Here is a 26,705-nt window from a genome sequence, read left to right as displayed (position 1 = left end):
ATCTTATCCAATATTACAATTGAGTACAAACCACTTCTGGTATACACCGAGTATTCTAACTAGTTATAGTATTTGAGTATTATAACCACTCCTGGCATACACCAAGTATTCTGAACCACTTCTGGTTCCCCTAGTCAATCTCGACTGGTTCGAGTTTAACCACTCCTGGTATCCAAGAATTATAACATGTTATGGTTTACACCGAGTATTGTCAACCACTTTTGTTTCCCCTAATCAATCCCTACTAGTTCATATATCTCAATACAAGTGTTTCAATGCAAACATAATCAGTGTTTCATTACAAAAACAAATTTGAATAACTTTCAAGGAGAGGATTAATATTATGCAATACAATCTGTGAACTTATGAAATTCTTTCTCTTAGGTTGAAGAGCATCAGACGATATAAACTTTGAGGTAGAGTATAGTTAGTGTTCAATGATATTTCTTATGCATGTTCTATTTATCTCATCTTTTCTCTCTTTTATTTTCACCTTCTTCCACTTCAACAACTTCTTCTCTTCTGTGGATCTTCTTTATGTAGTCCTCTTGAGAAATGACTATTGGACACAAAGTTGACTTTTGGATAAACTTCATAGCCCTTTTAGGTAGCTGGTCAGACTCAGGTCTACATTGTAGGGTGATATAAAGGTTTATCCGTGCTTTCATTCATATATGGCTTGTATGGCCTTTTAGTGCTAAAGCTTTGAGGAGACATTTTAAGAATGTCTTCTTATCTCTCAACTTCTTTCTATCCTTTATGAGGCGCTTCTGAATAAAGCTTAGTATTGATATTACTTGCACAGAGAGACTTTTTCGTACAACATTAAATGTTTTAAACGTTGATGATCATATGGCATGTTGTGTGTTTAAAACATTTTGTCACATGTCAGCAAGTGTTGATACATGCATTGTTCGAAGACAAAGTGTTTGGTACGTTACACTTAGATTATATGATCTTTCAAGCCTTTATTTCATAAGACCGCGTAGCTCAAGTGTATCGTTTAGTAATGCTTATTAAGGCTTAATGTTCAGATGCTTTATCATTTGGTTCAAGCACTATGGTTAGACACTTTGTTAGGAGTTCGTATAACGTTTGGCGAGTTATTCTGATATCCTAGATAGCTCCTATCAGACGCTTGGTGGCTTTCCACATTTGTATATTGAATTTTAAGCAATAACATTCAGCTCAATGTTTACATAGATTATGCTACTATTGTATCAGATGTTGCTTTCATTTAGACAAAATTTACTTCAAGCATTGTATACTTTATAAACATTTATCTTGTTTGATACCTTAGATATATTATTATATTTGATAGATACATGTTTCATTTAGTATTATCTTTTAGTACATGCCATCATTAGACATTATATCTTAATCAATATTTCATTGAGTGAGTGTTGCTTGCTAAACATCAAAACATAAGTTGTTAGACATTCTAGTATCTCTGATCTTGTCTCAACACTTATCCCTAAAGCTTATCAGGTGTACTAGAGCTATTAAGCATGACATTCATAATTTCTTTAAGATTTCTATTTTTCTTTCAACTACTCAATTAGACTTAGGCATTAAACATTACATATTCATTACCTTTAAATGATCTAATCCTTTTCATTTTTTTATTTAATTGATTTAAAAACACCATACATAACCACCACGAGTGAACAACGAAACTATTACGAACACCAAAACGCACGCGATATAAAAACATAAATCTAACTACCTCGCGAGAACGACACAGCCATCACCCTCGTATCTACAACATGATAACACCTTCATCAAACATGCGAGCACCTTTCAAGTAGCCACCAGAAATGCCTAAATTGCACTTCCATTTATGTAGATATGTATGCTAGCCATCGATGAACCAACCACATCTGTAAGACTCCTAAAAACTTGAAAAATCAGACCAAAACTAATGTAGATTCAGGAAATGACAACAATGGTCTTCAATCATGAGATTTCGCTAAAACAACGAAAAAAGAGATGAAGGCAAAGACTGTTATGACTATGTGAGAGAAAATACGACAGGTATAAAACTTAAAATGAAGTGTCGCATAGAACTTGAGGAAAAATAGTTCTAATAATGTTTTAAACGCTATTTAGTTTCATCTTACTTGTTTGCAATATTTCTTTTCAATAGTTCATGAATAATTTAACTTATTCATTCATATTCTTAAATAATATAGAAAAATAACATTTTTATTTTAAAGGACTAAAACCTATAAATAAAGAATTGTTTTATAACCTTGTTAATATAAGGGCACATAAGTCTAAGTTTAATATATCGTAATGCTTAGATAATTTCAACAATACAATTCGAAAAAACAAATCTACAAAACTTATGTTTTCAAAGAAGAAAAAAAACATATTTTATCAAACATTATACACCACCACCTATCATGAACCTCTTTTTGTTGAATTTGATTGTTTCATAGGCAATATTCACCTTTATTTTTATCTTGTGACCTGTGTTTTTTTTTTAATAATATATAATGAGCACGTCCACAGTTTTTGAATCAAACTGGCAGGTCAGATACAACTGGATTTTTCTAGTCTAAATAAGGAAAATGTTTGGAAAGAAAAATAGAAATGAAAGGATAAAATAATAGTTGGAAAGTGTGTGTCAAAAATGTATTGGATGTCAAAAAAATAAATAATATTCATATATATATATATATATATATATATATATATATATATATATATATATATATATATATATATATATATATATATATATTCGATTTACACAGTGTTGAAATCATCGAATACTACTTGGTGCATGAAGTTATAATCAAACACCACTTCTTATTTCTTAATTAGTTATCATAAAAATTCATCACATCTTAGTGATGAAAATAAGCTTATACTACAACGGCTTGCAGCTGGTTTCTTTTTCTTTGTTTAATAATGTGGTTAACTGTGTGATCAAATCTATACATTTGTAGATAAATAAACATAGTTGACTATATAAATCTCTATTCCCTTCATTCTTTTCATCTGCAATGGTGTGCTGATGTTTTTTATTTTATTTTTTTCCATAGAATGTGCTTGTTTCCATGGATTCTGTGCATGCTATCTCTTTAGCTAATATGCATTTTCATTTGTAAATCTAACCTTGGTATTCTTATAAATTTTTCATTATAGACTGATATTGTGAACCATTGCTAATTGTAGGGGGAAATCTCTCCCGCTCTAAACTTTCAACCAATAATATTTACTACACAAGTATGTCTCACATATCCTCATTTCTTGCCTTTATTAATATTACTGTTTTTATAATAAAGAAAACTTGTTTAGAATAAATTACGCTGACATTTTTAAGGAGTTTTTCATATTTTTTCTGTTTTTCAATATTTATAGTATGTTTTTAAAACAAACTATGTTTTTTTTAAAGCATTAAATGTTATTGTATTATACTAAGAGTCCAACAACAAAAAAATACATGTTTGAATTAAAGTTTTTAAACTTAAATTTATATAAAATTTGTAGCTAAGTTTATATAAATTCATTTGAGAATGATGATGACATAAAATTAATAAAAGAACTAGTATATAAATAGAAAAGGGAAAGTGTCATATTTACAATCTAATAAAACGACTCAAGCAATACAAGTATAATTTACCTTGTTTTTCTTATCAGCGCATAATTTGCTCTTATTACACTTTTTTACGACTTAATCTGTCAGATGGGATATGTATTTATAGAAAAACATCGAATAAAAATTAATTTAAAAAAAAATATTATAGTGATTATTTTATATATTAAAAATTATTAATATGTAAAATAACTTTTATTCTAAAAAAATTGTAATTAATTTATAAATTAGAGTCTAAATTAGTCTTTAATATTATTTATAACAGAATTAACATTTAAATTAGTGTAATATAATTTAAAATTAGAAATTAATTTAAAATCAATAATAATAAATAATTAAAACTAATTATATATTTTAAATTGTGTCATTCAGAATTTGAAAACATATTTCAGAGAAAATATTTTGAGTTGTATCACATTTATCATTTTCGAATTCTAAAATATATTCTTATTTCAAATGGTAATCATTTGGAGTTTTCTAATAGCAACTAAGATGTATAAAAGCTATGGGAGAAATAAAATTTGAAAGAAAAATAATATTTTAACATATACAAATTTTTATGTTTATTTAGCATTATTTTTTCTTATTTTTTATGTTTTTAAAATATAAAATTTATTTTTTTATAATTATTTTATTTTTACAATGTAATGTATACGACCGTAGCATTAATAGTATGAAATATGATAAAGTATCACTTTTATGGTACACTTAAAAAGTAAAGTCTTTCCTACTCCGAATTCTCTGTCAACCTTTTGTGGGAAGGAGGTTTCTAAGTTGAAAGGATAGAAAGATAATTTTACAAAAGAAAAGTTAAATTAAATTTTAAATCATTCAATTAATTTAAATATAATAAAAAGTAAAATGCTAGAGTACTAATTTTATGGTAATTAATATATTGATTGATTATATATTTTAGTAAAATTGATAAATTCAAAGTTATTAATTGATTTTATCTGTTTATTTTTATATATTATTTTTAAAATTAAATTTCAATCACTTTTGGAAATAAATTTAATAAAAAATTAATGTTATACCACAGTATAAAACATTTGTCATTCAAATGAAAATATAGTTTATAATCTAATTTTTATGTTCAAAAGAATTTATTTATTATAAATTTTAGTTGTATAGTGAATATTTATGTGTACGTTATAAGTTAAAATGCTATTTGTAAGACAATAATGCTTATATATATATATATATATATATATATATATATATATATATATATATATATATATATATATATATATATATATATATATATATATATATATATATATATATATATATATATATATATATATATATGGGGTTTGTTAACGCGCGTACGCCTGTTTTTCAGTTGGTATATTTTAGCAATGTGTACCGGATTTAGTAGACAAAAATACCCTTATATATCATGGATTCTAAGTTTTAAGGTTAAGGGTATTTTAATAATTTTCATTCTCAAAACTTAAAAAAAAAAAGAAACCCCCCAAACCCTTACTCACCTCTCTCATTCCTCTCAATCATTTCTCTTTCATCTCTCTCACTCCAACATTTTCTCTGTCATCCCTACTGTAGCCCCAATTGAAAAAATCAGAAACACTTGCCTTTAAACAATTTGTCTTTCTAAAGAGTTGAGTCATTGACATATTCACCTTGAGGCAAAGGTTCATTCAAGATCTCTTCAATTTCACCATCTTCACTAATTTCTCTAATTTCATCATCTGCATATGTTGAATCATCATCTCTAAAAAAACCCTCCAGGCCAATTACCAATTCTTTCGGATGTCATTATGCTTGTGAAAATTAGATAAAATTAGATAAGACAAAAATTATAAAATAAAAACTCATTATAAAGTCATTTTTTTGTAAGAAATTGTTTAACAACAAGTATTTCTGATTTTTTCCAGGTCAATTACCAATTCCTTTATGCTTGTGAAAATTGGATAAAATTAGATAAGACAAAAATTATAAGATCAAAACTCATTATAAAATCATTTTTTTTGTAAGATTGTTTAACTTTCAATTGGGGCTACAGTAGGGTGTTTCTGATTTTTTCAATTGGGGCTACAGTAGGGATGACAGAGAAAAGGTGACAAAGATGAAAGAGAAAGGGTTTACAGGAATGAGAGAGGTGAGTAAGGGTTTGGGGGTTTCTTTTTTTTTCTTTTTTAGTTTTGAGAATAAAAATTATTAAAATACCCTTAACCTTAGAACTTAAAATCCATGGTATATAAGGATATTTTTGTCTACTAAAACCCGGTACACATTGCTAAAATGTACGAACTGAAAAACAGGCGTACGCGCGTTAGCAAACCCCATATATATATATATATATATATATATATATATATATATATATATAAAATTCATATTTTTTTCTTTTCTTTATCAACTGAGAAACAATGAATATATAAGAAACAGTGTGATATAATGTATAATTTTATTTACTTTTTACCACTAATACTTCATCAAACATTTGGTGCTTAGGTTGTTTAGACTCAAAAGCTTCTCAATACAAAAGAAAAACTCAAATAGAATATAATCTTTTGAGTTTCAAACCGTCAAGATTGAACAATCGTTACAAACAGATTGGAGGAGAGCCTACCTATGAAAAACACAACAAACATGTCGGAAAAGCCATCTCAAGACCAGATCTTGATTCTGAATCACAAGATTATAATTCCAAAACACATTTTATCTATATGAAAAAGTTTGTAGATGCTTTCTTCATGTTTTGCAATCCTTACAGCGTTATTGGTCGAGTAAGTTCAATTTTTTTTCAAATACGAAACACTTTATTTTTTGTGTATAGTATCATTAAGTTTTAAATGAGACATTTTATCTTTGGTCAGACATTTAGCACAGTTTCTGCATCTCTCTTGGTAGTGGAGAAGCTATCAGACATATCTCCATTATTTTTTATTGGGGTGTTACAGGTTAGACTCTAATTATATGTCACTTCTCCTTAAATAGCCACTTATATAAACTACGCTTTAATTCATTAACAGCTTTTGAGTTCTCAAAATGTTTCAGGCTATGGTACCTCTCTTGTTTATGGATATTTACGTTAATGGTGTGAACCAATTATCTGACCTTGAAATAGACAAGGTATGAAACTTTCTTCTACAAATAAATATCTCGATCAATAATTAATATATATATATATATATATATATATATATATATATATGGTCAATAAATCAGACAACCTTTGATAACTCAAATATTATGGAAAAAGTTGTTGGAGTGAAAAATTGATTCTGTATTTTAAACTTATAAGATAAAAACTCATAATTGGAAAATACCAAAATAGAATTTTAGAAAAATCTTATTTAGAAGATTCTAGAATGTAGTATAAACATATTTAGAGAGAGCTTATCTATAAGAAATTTCTAGTTAAGTTCACATAGTGTTTAGAATTGTAGGAATATTTTAGAAACTTTTAGAGAATGAACTGTAGCCTTTAGATTAATATTGTGGTGATAAGATCCAACTATTAGTGGAGGAGAAGTCACTAGTCTAAATAGTAGAAACTTTAATATTACAACAAGTCTTTCCCTTTCTCAAAATCTTCCTCTCTCAATTTTTAAACACTCCTTTCAAGCCTCTAAAGTTTCCTCCCAACAAACTGGTATCAAAGCCATAAGATCTTCATAAAAATGACAAGAAATAGAATGTTTGTGCTTAACATTCAAAGTGATGACCCACAATGTCTCAAGATTTGTTACAAAGATGAATCACGGCTTTGACATCTTCAAAATCTGGCCATCTTAACTTTAAAGGATTAGACTTGCTCTCCAAGAATTGTGAGGGGGTTGCCTTGTATTACTCAACCTAATCAAGTTTATGAAGGATGTCTACTTGAAAAACAATACACATTTATTTTTCCAAGAGTCAAACTCAAGAGCTCAAAAGCCATTAGAACTCATACACACATATATATGCAGTCCAATCAAGGCAAGATCACTTGTAAGAGTAGTTATTTCCTTCTCTTCATTGATGATTTTTCAAGAAAAATATGATTATATTTCTTAAAAGGAAAATTAGAGGTATTTGAGAACTTCAAGAAGTTTAAAGCCCATGTTGAAAAGGAAAGTGGCCTTGTGATCAAAGCTTTAAGATTTAACCGTGGAGGAGATTTCACATCAAAAGAGTTTCAAAATTATATGAAGACAATGGAATTAGACGACAGTTGATAGTGTCAAAATTCGCTCAACAAAGTCGGGTGGCGAAAAGGAATAATAGAACAATCAAGAAGATGGCAAGGAGCATGCTTAAAAGTAAGAGACTTTCAAATGAGTTTTTGGTTGAATTTTTTGCATGTGTGGTTTATCTTACCAATCGTTCTCCAACAAGAAGCGTGAGTGGGAAAACACCACAAGAAGCATGAAATGGAAGAAAGTAAGGCATTTCTCATCTTAGAGTCTTTGGAAGCATAACTCATGTCCATGTACCTAATGAGAAGCGAAGTAAGCTTGATGACAAAAGTGAAAAATACATCTTCATTGGTTACAACACTAACTCCAAAAGGTACAAGCTCTACAACCATGATACAAGGAAAACAATCATAAGTCAAAATGTAGTGTTTAATGAAGAAGGATAATGAGATTGGTTGACAAGTTGTGAAAATTGTAACTTCTTCCCGTGCGTTGAAGAAGATGACGTGGAATAGCCACAACAACCGAAAGAGGCACCTGCTACTCCACCTACTTCACCAAATACAACCCCTTAAGAAGATGAAAGCTCAAGTGAAAGAACTCCATGTTTTTGAAGTCTCTAAGAAATCTATGAGGTAACTGAAAATCTAGACAATGTTACCTTATTCTGTCTATTTGCAAACTGTGAGCCCATGAACTTCCAAAAAGAAATTGAAAAGAAGAGTTGGAGAAATTCTATAGATGAGAGATCAAGTCAATAAAGAAGAATGATACATGGAAGCTAATCTCGCTTCCAAAAAAGGCACAAAGCAATCGGTGTCAAGTGGGTCTACAAAGCAAAGAAGAACTCCAATGGAGAAGTTCAGAGATACAAGGCAGCAAGATTGGTGGACATACTATTCCATTTCTAATGACTATAAGCTTGTTGGATATAGTAAGAACGATTGGAATGGGGATATGGATGATCGAAAGAGTGAGAGTGAATTCGTGTTCTACATGGGAGACACAACCTTTACTTAGATGTCCAAGAAGCAACCTATTGTCACTCTTTCTACATATGAAGCAACTTCATGTGTTTGCTACGTTGTTTAGCTGTAAAACCTATTGAAGGAGTTGAGCTTGCCACAAGTGGAGCCAACAAAGATTTTTGTGGACAACAAGTTAGCAATAGCTTTAGCAAAAAATCGAGTCTTTCGTAATCGAAGTAAGCACATCAACACATCATTACCATTACATTAGAGAATGCAAGGATGTGCAAATGGAATACGTGAAGACCCATGATCAGGTAGCAAATATCTTCGCCAAACTGTTAAAGAAGGAAGTCTTTATGAAATTGAGAAGCCTCCTTGGAGTACAAAATTATGTTTAAAAGGGGATGTTGGAATGATAAATTGATTTTGTATTTTGGGCCTAGAAGATAAAAGTCCAAGATTAGAAAAGACACAAATAAAATTATAGAAAAATCCTATATAAAAGAATTCTAGAATGTTAAATTAATGTTGTGGTGACAATACCCTAACCATTGATTGAGAAAGTGCCCCTAGTATAAATAACGGTGATTGAATCTTTTGTAATTAAACCAAAATAAATTAAAAACAATCAATATTACAAAAATTTTTTTCCTTTTTCAAAATCTTTTAACCTCTTCCAACTTTTAAACATTTCCTTTAAGCCTCTAAAGTTTGCTCCCATCATAAGTAACTTATGGTTTGTCTTATTTAGTAGTTTGTTGCATGTTTTATTGCAGATAAACAAACCCTATCTTCCATTGGCTTCTGGGCAAATATCCTTCACAACTGGTGCCATTATTGTTGCATCAAGTTTAACTCTGGTGCCATATATATTATTTCCCTTTTATACTAATATTTTTTAGAAGTTCTTCGCAGACAAAGTAAAAGGAGGCTTTTTTTTTTTAATTATCTTCTACAGAGTTTTGGGCTTGCTTGGACTATAGGTTCTTGGCCATTGATTTCGAGTGTTGTATCATGCTTTCTTCTTTGGACAGCTTATTCGATCAATGTGAGTTCTCTTCTATTGCATATAAACTTATTTTTATCCCTTAAAATGTTAAGGCATAAGCATATTTAAGGGTTATGGAAGGTTAGAGTACTTATAACAATATCCATAATAATAGAAAATGTATTAGTAAGATGAAAAAGAAAATTATTGTTTTTAGTTCATAAACACACTAGTAAAAAAAATTGTATTTTAACGCGCCATATATAAAAACCGAAGCATATAAAAATGCGGTGGCATTTTTGTAATAATAGCAAAGTTATATGCCTCAGTTCTTTGGAAACCGAAGTAGAAAGGGTCTATTGCCTCGGTTATAAGAGCAACCGAGGCATAATAAGCTGCAAAATCTGACTTTTCATCTGATGCTTTGTCTTGGAGATACCTAGTGCCTCGGTTCAGAGGGACCCGAGGCATAAAAGCCTACGTAATTTCAATGTTGAAAGTTTAATTTCACCAAGTCTCGTTCAAACAACACAACCTATCTTCTTCCCCCTTTTTCACTACCTCAAGCTTCTTTCTTCTTCCTTTCTCGCACCCAACCTGGGAGGAACTTCGAAAGAATGGTGACGACGCGGATAGGGTGTGGCGAGGGCGTGACAAGGGCATAGCGAGGGCAGCAAAAGAACGACGACGACGCGGCACAATGAGGACTATAGTGGCGCTACCTCCACAAGGGTTCCATCTTTGTCGTCTTTGCGATGCTAGAAGCCTTGTTTGATGGCGATTAAGAGCGGGCTTGCGTTCGCGGTGTGGTGGTCTTTGTTCTCAAGCGGTTTCGCAGGGTGGTTGTCTCCGTTCTCAAGCAGTTTCGCAACAACAAAGCTCGTGATTAAATGTTTTGATTTCGGGATTTGCAGGAACTCTTCTTCATTTCCGCAAAATCCTATTGGTTCCAAAATTAGGGTTTTGCAGATGGGGAAAGGGGAAAAACATTCTGCCTTCTTACTCCTGCGCCGCTGTGGAGACGATGGAGGCGCACAACTCTCGGCCATGGATGACAGCTTAAGGAGTTCGCGATTGAAGCTCATGGTTGTGCTTGCGAGGAAGAAAAGAACTTGTCCACGTCAATGGAGGTAGGCGCCATGAAAAGGATTTACGATTTCTGAGTTTGGTTTCTGCGTTTTCAGGTTCGTGGTGAAGAAGTTGAATGATGGAGCAAACATTGTTTCTGTGATTCTGTGTGCAGGTTGGGGTGGAGAATATTGAATGAAGGAGGCGCGATTTGGTGTCGAGTTTCGTCAATTGAGGAGGACAAACTCGCGAAGAAATTGCGAATCGCAAGGACGCCATTCTAGGTTATTTTGTGGTGGTCCAGTTGCAGAGCGGAAAGGGAAAGCATCATTACCATTCAAAAATTGCAACCTTGGGGTTCTATCAAATTGGGTTTCTGAAATTAGGAAATCTTGGGTCTCTGTTTTGATCTCGGGTTGGGAAATCTTGCTTCTCTGTTTCTGAAATTGGGAAATCTTGAAATTCAATTTTGTAATTTGGGGTTCGTCTCTTGAATTGAGGGTTATGGTTTGTATCTGTTTTTTTTTTCTATGGTTGCATGGATGATGTGATTCCTTTTTTTTCTATGGTTGCAAGAGTGATGTGAAGGAGGGCGCGGATGGAGGTGGCCATGTGTGTAGCGACGGCTGGCGTGACTTCTAGCGTTGGTAGCTCCGACCAATACGTACCGATTCGGTTTAGTACGAACCGAGACCTAAAGTCTGAAGAAAAAAACACGCTATTGCCTCGGTTACCTAAGAACCGAGGCATAATCCTACCCCTTTTGTCTCGGGTCATAATTGAGATAAAAAACCTACCCGTTTTTGCCTCGTCTGTATATGCCTTGGTTGTAGAACCGTTGCCTATAAGCAAAAATAATCGTTGTGGTTTTTGCACTAGTGACATTATTATAGAGTACTAAACAATTTATGATAACGCATTTAAATTCCCATTTACAATGTTTAGATGGTGATAATACTGATTTTAAACTTTTCAGGGTCCTCTGTTGAGATGGAAAAGACATCCACTGCTTGCGGCAACATGCGTTTGGGCTACTTGGGCAGTCATATTTCCAATTACATTTTCCGCTCACATGCAGGTTGTCCTATAATTAATTAATTATACTCATTATATATATATATATATATATATATATATATATATATATATATATATATATATATATATATATTCAACCATAGAAGCATTTAAGAATAAGCAAGTTAAGAATTTAAGAGGTCGAAAGTCTCGCACTTTAAATAATCAGAAAGTTGAATAAAATCACAAATAATTAACCTTAAAGTTTTTATTTGAAAGTCATATCATATTATCTTATATTCATAACTGATAAATCTCTCTTGGTCCTTCCTAAAATTTCCAACACTATTTTGAATTAAGAAAATAGAACTAAATAATAGGATCTGGATGAGAAAGTTGAAGTCTATGTTGAGAAAATAACAGGTTTTTTCACTTTCATTGATTTATTGATATGTACATTTACGTAAAATGTTAATACAGAAACTTCTATATATAATAAGGAGCCTACAACTAAGTATTGTAAGAAATAAGTAATAAACAGTTAAGTGTAAATCACAATTTATGACTTGAGACCACACTTGTCTGTATTAATATATTTTTTTTCTACAGACCTAAGAATGTTATATTCTCTAACAACATTTCTCATGTCTTTAATTAAAGAAAGATGAAAGGAAGCTAAATACATTTTTTCATTGTGTGTTCATGTAACAATGTCCAGACCTTTGTGTTGAAGAGGGCTACTATCTTTCCAAGACCACTGATTTTTGTTATTGTATTCATGAGCTTCTACTCTTTAGGTATTGCATTGTTCAAGGTAAAAACTCTAGTTTCTCAAAACAGACATTCTTTTCAAACATCAAGCTTTTGGTTTAGTATATATACCTATTTTTTTTTGGATTCAACAGGATGTACCTGATATCGACGGAGATCAAGCATATGGTATCCAATCTTTTGCAGCACGTTTCGGTCAAAAACGGGTATGTTTTCCTAGTAAAACATCTTAGTTAAGTTGGTTGTTACTTTTTATTTTCTTTGGTTGTTTCTAACTAATCTTTGCAGGTATTCTGGATTTGTGTTTGCCTTTTTGAAATGGCTTTCGGAATTGCCCTCATGGCGGGACTAACATCTTCTAGTCTTCTGGTTAAAATTGTCACGGTAATATGCTTCTTACATATATAAGTTTGAATTCTACAGCTGTGTGGATTGTTACACACTTGCATCATTTTCAAAAATATCGTTCCATCATTATAGGGTTTTTTTTCTTAATATCAGAGCATATCATTGTCAAATCATATTTTTGCATTAGTGATGTGACCTTCATAATTAATTTAGTAAAAATATCTTTTAGTTGATTGTTAGAATTAACAAACTCAATTTTGTATATTTATATATGGTATTTTCTCTAGTAAAATGTAGTTAATCTTAATATGTTTAGTCCTTTTCATAAAACAATTTAAATTAATATAAAAAATAATTTGATTACACCGGATGAATATTAAAATTTCTGTTTTGTAATCCAAAAGTTGAAAATGACTTCCTTATACAATCTTTCCATTTGTATGATACTCTGATCTATTTTCTCTCTGTACCTCTGCTCGTAATTAGACTTTGCCAAATTCGTCATCTGAGTGTAACTGTCATGTGACCTCCCTGATGCCTTTGTTTCGTTCTCTTCTCCGACGGACCTCTTATTTCCGGTAGGCTCCTTCGGTGACTCTACTGTTTGCTGTTCCTTATTCTCATCACCCATTCCTTAAAGAAAATCCACCATTTCAGAACATTCTGAATCCGACGAACGTCTATCCATAAGCTCTATTGATGAGTTGCAATCTTCAATTTTCTTTCTCGAGTGGCTACATCAGTATGCATTCATTGCGAAAAAACATAAGTCGTTATTGTACCGCACGACTTCTTTGAAGTAGTATCACGGAAACAGAAGCGCGCCGACTAAGGCCTGCTGTACTGTGATGGTCTTTTAATTTTGATTCTCGTGATGAATTCATGAAGTTTTTGAAGTTCTTGTTTTATAATATGTTTCTTAGGCTGAAAAATTGCAACTTAGAAGAGAATAATAAATATTAAATAATCGAAAAACAATCTTAAATGAAGAAATGTGCCTAGGAATGTGTTGCTTAATGGATAGGCTATTACAATTTCCTAATCTTGATAGTAGTGTCTTGAAATTTATCGATGTTTTAGGGCTTGGGACATGCTGCTCTGGCTTGGATTCTCTGGTATCAAGCAAAATTTGTAGATTTGACTAGCAAAGCTTCCATGGGATCCTTCTTTATGTTGATCTGGAAGGTAATGATTTAATATTTTTTTACCATTTAAGGAGTTAAATATCTGTATTTTTATTTGAAAGAAATAACCATCCAATTAATTTTGAAAAATATACTTTAACACCAATAATTATTTTACATTCATTTTAGACTGCCTTTCCTTATTTTTTATTTTTTTTTCTTCGAAAAATTACAAAAATTTATTCTTTTAAAATCATTTTATCTTTATTATTTGTGTAAGGTCAATATGTGTTAGGCTATCTTTACTCATTAATTTTTCCTTATTTTGAAAAATAAGTTTTCTTTTGAATTTCTATTTCTTTTCAATTTTCAATTGAGATACAGAATCTGGGAAAAATCAGCTGAAGTTGTTTTTTGTGAACATGAATTTCTATGATTATAGTTTGATCTTGTAATAATAATAATAAAAAAAACAGCATTGTTCAAGATTCAAAGCGTGTCTCGAAGTGAATTTTGGTCAATTTTTTCTATATTTATTTTTAAATTTTTGCACTGAAATCTGTCTTCTTTTTTCATTCAAAGTGGGATATATCATATATTGATGTCTTTTTTTCTTTTTGCAGTTATTGTACGTAGCATACTTTCTGATGCCTTTGATCAGATAAAGATGTGTGCAGGTTAAAACAATGTTGATAACCACATCCAACGAAATAAACAAGAGTTGTTTGCATTTGAAAATTATTGAAATAATTAGTACAAAGATATATGTTCTCCCTGACTATGATTAGCTCTTGTATTAGTTTAGATTTTTCTTTAGTTTTAAGAAGACTTTATTTATATTAAATTTATCTTCCCCTATCATTTTTAGTTGTCTTTTTTTGTGCTTTTATCTGTTGTGCATTAGAAATACACTGTATTTTAGTAATATTTTGAAGACACAACAAACTAACAGAAAAAAAAAATCCAACAGAGAATCTATATTTCTCTTTTTTATTAAAGGTACTACAATAATTTTATGGTACTATAACTTATATTAGATATAAAAATTGTGTTGGATTAATTAAAACACTTTAATTATATTTAAGTGCAAACAGAGACGTTATCCTTTGGTCAAACCATAAGTGGCACCAAATAAGAGTTAAGTAAAAGGAGAAAAAAGAAACATGTTTTTGCAATGGATCAATTTACGAAACGAGTGAAAATGGAAAGTTGTTTCCTTATCTCTCTTTGTATGCAATTCAATTGCAGAAATAAAGGTATACAAGCATTTGACCACGAGTATATAGAGAGAATATTTTAAAAATAAAATTATTTAATATTTAATATTGCATTATATTTTATTAGACAGACTAGATGAATTTAACTAATTAACATATCTGATTTAAGCAAATTTTCGAGTAATATTTTTAAAGTTTATTATATACTCCCTCCGTTTCGTTTCAAGTATAGTTTAACGTTTTTTAAAAGAAATTAAGGAATACATTAGTTTTCTTTATATTTAATAATATATATATATTTGAAATTTGTGAGTAATCAAATTAATTATGACTTTCAAAATATATTTTTTTAAAACGATTTTTTATACCTATTAAAATTCATTAGATATAAAAAATATACGATGATAAAATCGTAAATAAAAGAAACTCTTTTATTCCTATTATTATAAAAACAAGTATGAAAAATAACATAACAACAAAATTATAATAAATAATAAAAATTTCTATACCTATTACAGTGTATAAATAGGTATAGAAAAATTTTCTACACCTGCTAGACTTATAATAGGCACGAAGTAATGCTATCACAAAAATAATTAATATTAAAAAAAAATTTCTATTCCGATTATGCAATATAGCTAGTATAAAAAATTTGATATTCTAAGTGAATCCCTTCTCTCGGATCAGTTTTGTCTTCTGCCTCCCTCTTTTTCTCTACGTCTCTTTCTCTCTTCTACCGTAGTGTGGCGATGCTCATGATTTGGGATGCATCACGCTGCGATCGCGTTTACTGCTCCGGTGGGTTGTGGTGGCTCTCGTAGTGGAGATAGAAGTGGTTCTAGGAAGGTGTAACTGACGCCGTGGGTCAGTCACAAAATCTTTCAGTCTTCATAATGAAGCTTCACTTCTCGAAGGTGTAACTGACCCCATTTCTGATGGATTTTTTCCAACTCCAAAACCCTAGTTTGTTTTCTTCCAACTCCAATGAAGCTTCACTTCTCGAAGTTGACGGTGCCTTGAAATTTCCTACATATCCGACGAGAATGCCGACGAAGATCCCGAACTTAGAATCACCGTCGATGACGAAGGACCGGTAGGGAAGAGATGAAGGACGCCATGCTTTCGAAGGGGAAACCCTTGATCTTGGTGGTAGTTAGAATTGAGGGTAATGCATTTCCCCCTGATGATGTAGCTTTGGCGTGTGGTATGTATCTATTGCAGGTAAAGCCAATTTTTTTTAACTTATTTAAGCAGGAATTGCTACTGTTTCTGTCCATGTTTTTTTTTACTTATTATGCAATTTGATGTGACAGTTGTGTAGTGGAGGTGATGAAAATGCAATTGGAGCATTTGCACAGCTTGTGTTTGCACCTATCGATGAGTATTTTGCAATTGATGCTATGTTACTGGCTTCTAGTTTCCGCATCATATAATTGGATCCTATGATGATGCATTTGATTTTGAAATGACTTGGTCTTGTTATTTTCTTAAGTAGCTTTTTGAAGGGACTCATGAACATGAACATGTTTTGTCTTACATTTGAACATGTTTTGTCTAACCTGATTACGCGTTTCTGAATATTTGTTGATTTCAGGATGGTCCAACTTCAACTAGGACACTAGATTTGGCATCAGCACTAGACATAGGATCTTGATTCTGTGTTGTAAGATGATAATTGAATATATAGGTTATTCTATTTGTCAATTCTTTGTTTGATTCTTCTTAAAAGTTAAATTTATCAGGTTGTGGTTTATATATATAATCTGTAATTCTGTTTTGTTCTGTTAAGAGTTTCTTTCTATACTTCTTGAAATTAAATTAAGAACCCATTCATAAGAATTCAACTTAATTAGAATTTAGGGAAAGTTTTAATAAGTTATAGTTTTTTCAAATTATAGGTTGTTGACATTTATGTTATGATAATTATGATGATTGATTTTTTTAATAATTACTAAAGATCTTATTAGAAGTGTAAGTGGTATCAAGAATAAACTCATAATAACAATATGATGATAAAAAAATTTCAGGTTCCTTGAAGTCGATGAAGACTCCTGGCAGGGCATAAAGGAAAAAAGTGTCAAGAAACTTACATCTACCGGTTTCATCATTGATCCACGGTATATCTTTTAATTTTTTATTTTTTTTTAATTTCCCCATTTTTTTAAGTTTGTATTCAATTAGCATCTTTTTAATTTTCACGTATGTTTTTTCAAACATGATGTCTATTTATGGGTCGTATAATTCAAATTCAGTCACTATACATATCCAATTTTAATATTACTTACTATTTTATAATTTTTATAGTTAGTTAATTGAATCCAGTTAGTTTCCTTTGTATCTGTTGCAGTGGACTTTTCAATATACAAAGGGAAATGGTCTCTACTTGAAATCTTTTTCTTAGAAAGAGCTCTTAACCATTTGTTTCATGCTTGAAAATTTTAAACATATATACATAATTAGTTATATAAGGTTAAGAAACTGAGTAAGTATGACAAGACTTTCCTCAAGTAGATTTTCACTTCTCAAAAATTATATACATAATTAATTCCAAACTATTAAAAATTAAGAAATGTTAAGAAAGACAAGCTAACTTTTAAGAGTAGAGTAATTACTGGACACAATATGTAATGTGTTTTCATAGATTTTTATTGACAATATATGATTTATATCATTATCTTGCAGTTGACGCATTAAATATCATAAAGGCAAGTTTGATTAATATTAATAGAAATTTGAGCAACTGGGATGGTGGAGATCCATATACATCTAACTGGACAGGAGTCACACAAGCGGATGCCCAAAAACTAATAAGCAGGTTCCCAGGATCCTTCAAGGAGGCCTCTGAGTCAATGACGCAACAGGATCACAAGAATAATCATGCACATGCTCCTCAAAAGGAAGAAGGAAGAGGCAGCAACAACAAAGACTCAAGTCTTGTAAGTAGGTTTGAAATGTTTATCTGTTGCTAACTTTATCACCTAAGCGGTTAGAAGTGTGATAAAGTTATTACTTTTTGGTTCTAGTTTTGTCTAAATGTTATGGTTGGATTATCTTATGACGATGTTGCAGGTTGGTTATGGCTCTAAGGGTCATAAAATTCATTATTCTGGGCCTCTACTAGTTCTTTCAAGCAACATGGATCAGATGTTGAAGGATCATGACCGGCAAATCCAAGAGGATGAATTAATAGAACTTTGCATGTCTTAGTGGGCCTTTTAGATGAAATGGTTATATGTTAGAATTAAAGGATGAATTGAACAAGTATATGTTGCTGGAATCAGTTTAGACTATGTATAAATGGCTAAATTGGTAGAAAACATATATAAAGAAGGATGGCTTTTATACATTCATATAGTGTTATTTCATTACCTTTTCTAGTTGCTCTTGTGAAACATATATAAAGAAGGATGACTTTTGGCTTATTATTGATAATTCATAAACTTTCTCTGCTAGTAGACTTTATCACATTATTTTCTTTAATTATTGTAGACAGTAGCAGTTATTCCTGTGCTTCCTCATATTTTTAAGCACTATATTTGATGAACAGATTGGGATACATTGTAGATGGTGTGGTTGGATCGAAACTGAAATAAAATATATCACTCCACCATTTGTAAGTACGGTTTGGATTTGATGATTATTATAGAAAATTAATTTCATTGCGTTTGGATGTTAAGTAGACTTTGTTATTGCCGCTTATGAACATAGGCAAAAAGGTTGATATGTGTCATTATCCGTTGAACTATGATGCACCACTATCTTAAGTATTTATGAGTTTTTCTTATTTGAAGAAGAGAAAACAGGGATTGAGTGCTGCTGAGGAAACCATTGGGCTTAAATAAGTTTTTGCTACTTTCTTTTTGTTCTGATATGATGTCATACTTATAATGGAAACTAGGCTTAAATAAGCATATTGCTTACCTAGGAAGACGAGCTAAGAAAGGTGAAACTAGGAATTCCATTCCATAACTTGAACATTGCTGAATTATCAGGGAAAGAACAACTCATCAATGAAGTTGATTGGTCTGGCAACCAGAGGCAGAATAAGGATGCCATTCGGATCAACTACAATTTGTAAATGATTCAGGTTCACCATTATCTCATTTTAATTCTACTACTGCCAAAACATTTATAAGCATATCTTTTTTAAAATTTCACTTGCCAACACACTTGAAGAGGTAAATTGTATTCTTTTCACTTCAAAATCATTTTCCAACTAACAAATAATAGAAAACTTGCTTAAGAAAGAGCTTGGCCTTGCTTTCATATGAATAATTGACAAATGTTCCATTTCTTGTGTTAGGGAACAAGATTGACATCCATATACTGGAAAAAGATTGACATCCATATACTGCATTAGAAGAAGAGCTACATTAGCATCTAGGTCTGATACAACTCTAGTGATGTAAGGTGTCATAATTTGTTTCTGTAGAAGTTCTCTCTTATAGAGGGATATTTTCTTTTTGAAACACTTGATTTTATTGTAGGCGGCTATGTATGATTTTAAGGAGTTGTAGGGGCAATGTATGATATTAAAGAACACAATAATAAATCTAGTGATGTTTTCTTCCGTATTTTTCCCAACGTTTTTCTCTTGTCTCTTTATCTTTTGATATGATGTAAGACAAATCTAAAAATAGAGGGAAGGAGCATCTAAATTAAAATTATCATAATTTGAACTTTTATACCGGTTGGGGACAATAACATGTATAAAAGTTAGATTTTTTTATAACATCAGGTACAAAAATAAGTTTCTTTTATACCTGTCCTGGGAATATCAAGTATAAATTTTTTTATACCTGTTCTAGGAATAATCGGTGTAGAAGCAAAATCTTTTATATCGGGTTTAGAACTGGTGTAAAAAAATCGAAACTTTCTATACCCCTATTTCTATACTTACTCGAAAAATCAGTATAAAAACAAATTTTAACAGGTATAAAAAACCTTTTTTTTGAAATATGTGAGTCAATCGAATTAATTATGGATTTGATGTGAAAAATTAAAGTTTTTGTTGGTTATAAGTCAAAACAAGTTTAAGTAATTTAAGCTACGGGTTGAATATTTGAGCTAAATTATAGTGAGTTGGCTCACAACACTTGTATTTTATATAAAATAGCTTTATTTTCTAAAATCAACAAATCCTAACTTAAAATTAATTTTCCTTTGCTTTGTTTCCATCACATATAACTTCATTTACACCATTTGTGTTCGTCCCTACAATTATTCATGTTTGTTGTAGCTCTTTTGTGTAGTATTTGTTTCGCATCGTAGCTCCTCCACATCATTGTCCCTCTACATCGTAGCCCCTAAAATAATAATTACAAGAGATTTCTAGAATTTTCTAGCAACTTCTAAAAATTAAATATTTTACTAACAACTTTCAGTACTGCATTTAATATCCAACTAACAACACCCCTTTTAACTTGGTGAATGGATATCTATCTTTTCTAGCTTGCATTTGAGATCATGAAATTGCTTAGTGGAACACCTTTTGTAAAAAAATTGCTAAATGAAGTCCAGATAGACGTAGGAAGTAGTGATAAGGTCACTATCCAATTTCTCTTTAATAAAGTGTCGATCTATCTCTATGTGTTCGGTATTATTATGTTGAACTGGATTGTGAGCAATGCTAGTAGCAAACTTATTTTCATAATAAAGGATCATAGGCTCTTCACATGCCACCTTGAGATTATTTAGAATAATTCTCATTCATAATAATTCGCACACCCCTAGTGCCATAGGTATGAATTCAACCTCTAAACACTAGACCTTGCAACAACATTTTTTTTGTTTCTCCAAGTCATTGAATTTCCACTTAAGAACATGCAATAACCTGAGTTGGATTTCCTATCTATGACAAACCCTACATAATTTGCATCAATATACACTTCCATTTGTAATTTTTCATTTCTCTTGAACAATAATCCCCTTCTTGGACATGTCCTCAAATATTGAAGGATTTTATTTATAGCTTGTAAATGTCTCTCCTTTGGATCATGTATGAACTGACTAACAACAGTCACAACATAGGCTATATTTGGTTTGGTGTGAGCTAAGTAAATGAGATTCCCAACAAGTCTTTGATATTGGCCTTTATTCACAAAAGAACTTCATTCATCACTCCCAATTTTATGGTTTTGTTTTATAGGAACACTAATGGTCTTGCAATCAATTATATATCTTTCTTTTAGAAGATCAATAACATACTTTCTTTGGGAGATAAAGATATATTTCTTTGAGTGAGTTACTTTTATTGCAAGAAAGTACTTCAATTTTCCTAGATCCTTCATTTCAAATTGAGCAGCAAACTTTTCCTTCAATATTTGTTTCTCATGTTAATCATCTCTTGCAACAATCATATCATCAACATAGACTAAGAGTAGTGCAAGTTTACCTTTTGGAGAATGTTTAATGAACAAGGTATGGTCACCTTGACTCTATTGATACCTCATGGAGATCATAGCATGAGTGAGCCGACCAAACCAAGCACGGGGTGACTGCTTAAGTTCATACAAGGATTTCTTCAACCTACATACTTTATTCCCTTCTTCAATAGGCCTAAAGCATGGGGGAATTTCCATATAGAACTCTTCCTCTAATTTTCCATGCAAGAAAACATTTTTCACATCAAATTATTACAATTCCCAACATAATAAACTACCGATGAATGATTCTAATTGTATTCATCTTTTTCATTGGAGCAAATGTCTCCTCATAATCAATACTATAAGTTGGAGTAAATCCTTCAACAACTAACCTTCCTTTGTAACGTTCCAATGTGCCATCAGATTTATACTTTACATTATAAACACATTTGCATCCTACTCTGTCTTTTTATCTAGTGGCCTGTTAACAATTTCCCTAGTTTGGTTTTTTCTAGGCATTCATCTCTTCATTCATGGCTTGAACCCAATTCACATCCTTCAAAGCTTATTAAACTAAAGTAGGGATTCCAATTGCATCAATGGTAAAGAGAAAACCCTAGTGCTTCATAGATAGGTTTTTAGTAGTCACAAAATTAGAAATATGATACTTGGTTCAAAACTAAGTTCCTTTACTCAAAACAATGGGCAAGTCATCAAGTCAGGTTCACAATTAATATTAAAGTAATTTTCCAAATTTTTCAAGGGTGCTAAAAGAAGGAACACTTACCCCTAGGTTAAATGATTAGTGTTGTTCTTGGTTCACTTTTTTTGTCTCCTATAATATTTTATATGGATGAAATTCTATGCACGACTAATTTCTATAGTTCACCCTGTCTCAAGAACAGAGTTTCCCTTGTTAGGATTAGCTTCAGAGATATCCATACAAGATGTGCCAAGAGTAGTACGAGATTTTTCTTGTATGAAAAGGATAAAAGATGACTTAAAAGATTGAAAAGACTCAACTTCAAAAGAACTCCCCCCTAAAGTTGAGGATATTCGTAAAAAAGATTTAGTTTCATCAAAAGTGACATCCATGGAGGTAAAAAACTTTCGACTCGGAGGATGATAGTAACAATGTCCCTTTTTATTAGATGCATAGCCAATGAATATACATTTAACAACTTTATTATCTAACTTTCAACGGAATTGACTATTGTTAAAATAGAATGGCTTAATACACTAAGAGGGGGGGGGGGTGAATTGGTGAAATACAAAAACAATGTTTTCTTTAAATCTTTTTTCGCAAAGTAGATGACTTTAAAAACTTTCTTTAAACACAAAGAAAAAGATTTTTAAGTGCAGCGGAAATAAAGTTGATTAAACACAATACATAGTTGATTAAGTAAAAGTGTAGGGCTTGAAAAATCAAACACTGCTTTTTATACTGGTTCAGCCAAGCCTACATCCAGTGTCCTTCCTCACCAAGAAGCAAATGCACTATAATGATCAAGGTTTTTATAACAAGGCTTTTATAGAGACCTCCATGTCAAAAATATAAAACACCTCTCTAACCCTCTAATCAAAATATAGGCATACAACACACAAAGACCATCAGCAAGATGTCCCTTCTTCTGCCGTCTTCAACCCTTTGAGAAACCTCTCAAAGTCCAAAACGCAGCACGTCGTCTTCTTATAGTCACAACAATGCAACAACACCAATCTTCACAAGATTGAATTCCTGATCACCAAAACAGACACCTTCAGTGCAGATTTAATCAGACAGTAAAAGCACATAATCCTTGCTCTTCAAGCTATCTCCAAAGATGAACACCACGGTCTTCTTTAAGAGTTCTTGGAGCTTTTCCCAAATCTGTAAGACAACACTAATATGAAAATTATCACACAATTCGTTAGATTCTCAAAACTTCTTACAAAATTCAAATTTTCGTCAATATATAGTTTTGCACAATTCTGACGCTCTTCAGTCGACTTTGCCACTAATGAAGTTGAATACAGTCATGACAATTATAACAGTTAGTAGCAGTCATAGCATTTAATTGATTACACAATTAATGTAGTTGATTCACAATTAATGCTTGGTCAAACATATTTAAAAATATAGTCGTTAGACACTTTAAGCAAGCATTAACAGAATTTCAAAACATAACAAACTTAGTCGAATGGCTTGCGCACATAGTCGCCTTTGTAACAGTTAAAACCATAGTTTTGAAAAACTTCCTCTTCAAAAATTTCACAGCACACTTTCAAAAAGTTTGTGCAAAGCCACGAGTTTTAATCGACTTACTTCATAATGAAGTCGACTTAAAACTGCTATTTTGCTACACAATTTAAGTTCAACTAAAGTGCATGTGGTTTTTCTTTTCCAAAAAAATTTTCATGCAATCACAAATTAAATCTCACATATATAACATAGTGACTTGTAATGATCAACACAACACAAACATGTTCTCATATAATCATAATCATGAAAGTAATGAACATGTAACACATAAACACATGTGTTATTAATTATGTGTTGTCATCATAAAAAACCAGAAGCTCTGAGATTGTAAGTTCAGCTAAACCAGTGCTCCCCCTATTAACAATCTCAACAACTATGAATATGGACAAACACGAAATACTTGACTACGAGGACTAAAGAGAAAAGAACAAATGAAAAGAACGAAGATATGAACTTAATAGGACTCAAACCATCTAGGACTTAAGAAGGTAATCAATTAATAAGATAGGTTGCAGTGAGAACAACCTCTCCCCAATAAGATTTATGTACATTCATTTGGAAAAGAAGTGCCTATGATTGACTTCCCAAATTGGGTTTTTACCATATGGAAGAATTTACCAAATAAAGTACAAACTTCATATTTTTCTTTCATGAGGAAAATCCATATAACATGGGTACAATTATTAATAAACATGATAAACCATTTAACACCAGAAATACTATAGTTTGATGCAGGCCCTTAAATGTTAGAATGAATTAAATCAAAAGGATGGACACTCTTTGTATTACAAGCAGGATATGTGACATGGTGGTATTTTTGCAAGTTGATATACATCCCATTTAAATCACTCAAAATATTCTTTGGAAAATAAGAAAGGAAACATGAACTTTATAACAAAAAGGAGGGATGTCTTAAACGATGATGGAGAAGCCCAATTGGAGCAACTCAAGTAGTGCAAGATTGGAGACAAGAGGTACTTGTTTATGTACTAATACTATCTTTAGATCTCAAGTTGTTTAAACAATACAACTCTCCTTGTTCCTTAACAATTTTGAAACTCCAAGTTTGTTCTTATTTTCCCTAAATTTGAGTTTGCACTTTATGATTACAATTTGCATCTCTAAGCATGAAAATCAAATTATGAATTGATTTAATCTTGATTTAATAATTAGATATAGATTAGATTGAATGATTTTTTTATTTGATTCATATAACTAATATAATTTAATCGATTAATTATTCAACCTTGGATGTGAATCTTTAGAGAACTATGATAAGATGAATTGTTTAGTTATCAAATTTGTGAATTGACCTTGTCATCTTCTTGATTTTCTTTTTCCCAATCTTTTGCTTCGAATTTCACATTTTTGAATTCCCACATGTATAATTTGTAGAAAAACAAATACTAAAACTTGAATACAATATACATGTTTATTTTTAGAATAAACCTAGATTGTGCTCTATATTGTAAAATTTGGAGAAAACTTAGAATCTTGGATTTCAAGAACGACATTAAATATCACTTATCAAGGGAAAGATCATGAGTATAAGGATTGTAGGTATTTTTTACCTTGTCTCCATTAACGATGTGCTTTTTGTTGAGGAACTTAAGTATAACCTACTAAAGCATATGTCAATTGTGTGACAATGCATACATTGTCTCCTTCAACAAGGATAAATGTATAGTATTAATGTTTGATGGATAAATTGTCTTTTCGACCAAACGACACAACAATATTTATGAGATAGATTTAATTAGTCTTAGCAAACAAAAAATAAACTTATCTATTTTCCAAAGAAGATGAAAGATGATCTTGGCACAACACTCTTGCTTATTTAAGAAAAATATTTTAAGAGGATTGCCCAATATTTCATGGAAAACTCATGCTCTTTGTGAAACATATAAGAGAGGAAGATAGTTAAAAACTACTTTTAGCTCAAATAAATTGTGCTTGTATTACTAGACCTCCACAATCTTGCATATGCATCTTGACCTACGAGAACTCTTAGTCTTAGTGGAAACAAATATTGTTTGATAATTGTATATGACTATTCAAGATTTACATGAATATTTTGCCCATAATATTGAGTCTTTAAGGGTGTTTAAGGTATTCTGTAAAATAATAAATAACAAGAGTTTTGTATCTTTAGTAGTAAAAGTGCACACTATTAAGCTTGAAAATTGAGAGTTTAAAATGTTATGTGGATATGACGGCATACACCATGATCATTTTCGTTTTCAATCAAATTAAATAAATACACCACTTAATGCAAAAGTAGATTCTTCTAATGAAAGAGTCTATATCGTCTATTGTACAAAAGGTCAACAAAAATATGAGTATTAATGGAGTTAGTCAACCCAAATTCGTCTCGTAACAACTTTAATGAGAATCTTGTAAAGCAAATTTTGAGGGCATTTGCAGAAGCATACATTAAAAAGATTAGTAAAGTAAAAAGGGAATTTTTGTTGAAGATGATGTTGAAAGAATGAGAATAAAAGAACAAAAGAAGCATATTAATTTTCTAGTTCATTCATTATAATGTCCATTTTTTTACCTATTTTTATGTGTTTATTGGCATGAATGAATCAACTATTCCCTAGTTTTAATCTTGTTTTATCCTTAAGTTTAGTGTATTTTGTATTGTTTTAATCTAATCTCTTTGTTTATAAGTGTAAAATAATTGAATAGGAAGCATTTGTGATGGAGGACAACAAGTTGGAACTCAAGAGAACATGTGTTTGGACAAAAATGGATTAATTTAGAGCAAATACCCAAGTTGAAAAATGCCAAAATTTCACCTAGCACTGCAAAGTTAGAGAACAACCAATTCTACAGAGGA

At 31.1% G+C, this 26,705-nt stretch overlaps 1 protein-coding gene and 1 long non-coding RNA gene across 4 annotated transcripts; both read left to right on the top strand.

The window, feature by feature from the left end:
* Positions 1–3,176: 3,176 nt before the first annotated feature.
* Positions 3,177–14,704, top strand: LOC124843009 (glycinol 4-dimethylallyltransferase-like; the record flags this gene model as incomplete). Its single annotated transcript, XM_088097061.1, has 12 exons — positions 3,177–3,234; positions 6,083–6,357; positions 6,448–6,531; positions 6,629–6,703; positions 9,500–9,583; positions 9,682–9,771; positions 11,756–11,857; positions 12,515–12,610; positions 12,702–12,773; positions 12,856–12,951; positions 13,996–14,100; positions 14,663–14,704. Coding segments are annotated over 12 exons (1,179 nt in total), but the record flags the coding sequence as incomplete, so codon positions are not given.
* Positions 14,705–15,897: 1,193 nt separating this feature from the next.
* LOC124843008 (uncharacterized) lies at positions 15,898–19,826 on the top strand. 3 transcript variants are annotated; one of them, XR_015781442.1, is made up of 7 exons: positions 15,898–16,477; positions 16,570–16,919; positions 17,284–17,373; positions 17,939–18,192; positions 18,326–18,869; positions 19,249–19,343; positions 19,560–19,826. It is a non-coding gene; the product is annotated as an uncharacterized LOC124843008 (long non-coding RNA). The 3 variants fall into 3 exon arrangements; XR_007029238.2 differs by having other exon boundaries at positions 16,570–16,943; positions 18,804–18,869; XR_007029239.2 differs by having other exon boundaries at positions 16,570–16,943.
* Positions 19,827–26,705: the final 6,879 nt, after the last annotated feature.

This window comes from Vigna umbellata, chromosome 8 (assembly GCF_029865625.1).
Source record: "Vigna umbellata cultivar VRB3 chromosome 8, Vumbellata_1.0, whole genome shotgun sequence".
Taxonomy (NCBI): domain Eukaryota; kingdom Viridiplantae; phylum Streptophyta; class Magnoliopsida; order Fabales; family Fabaceae; genus Vigna; species Vigna umbellata.
Note: the sequence above shows the minus strand (reverse complement) of the source record. Positions and strands in the feature narration are given on the sequence as shown.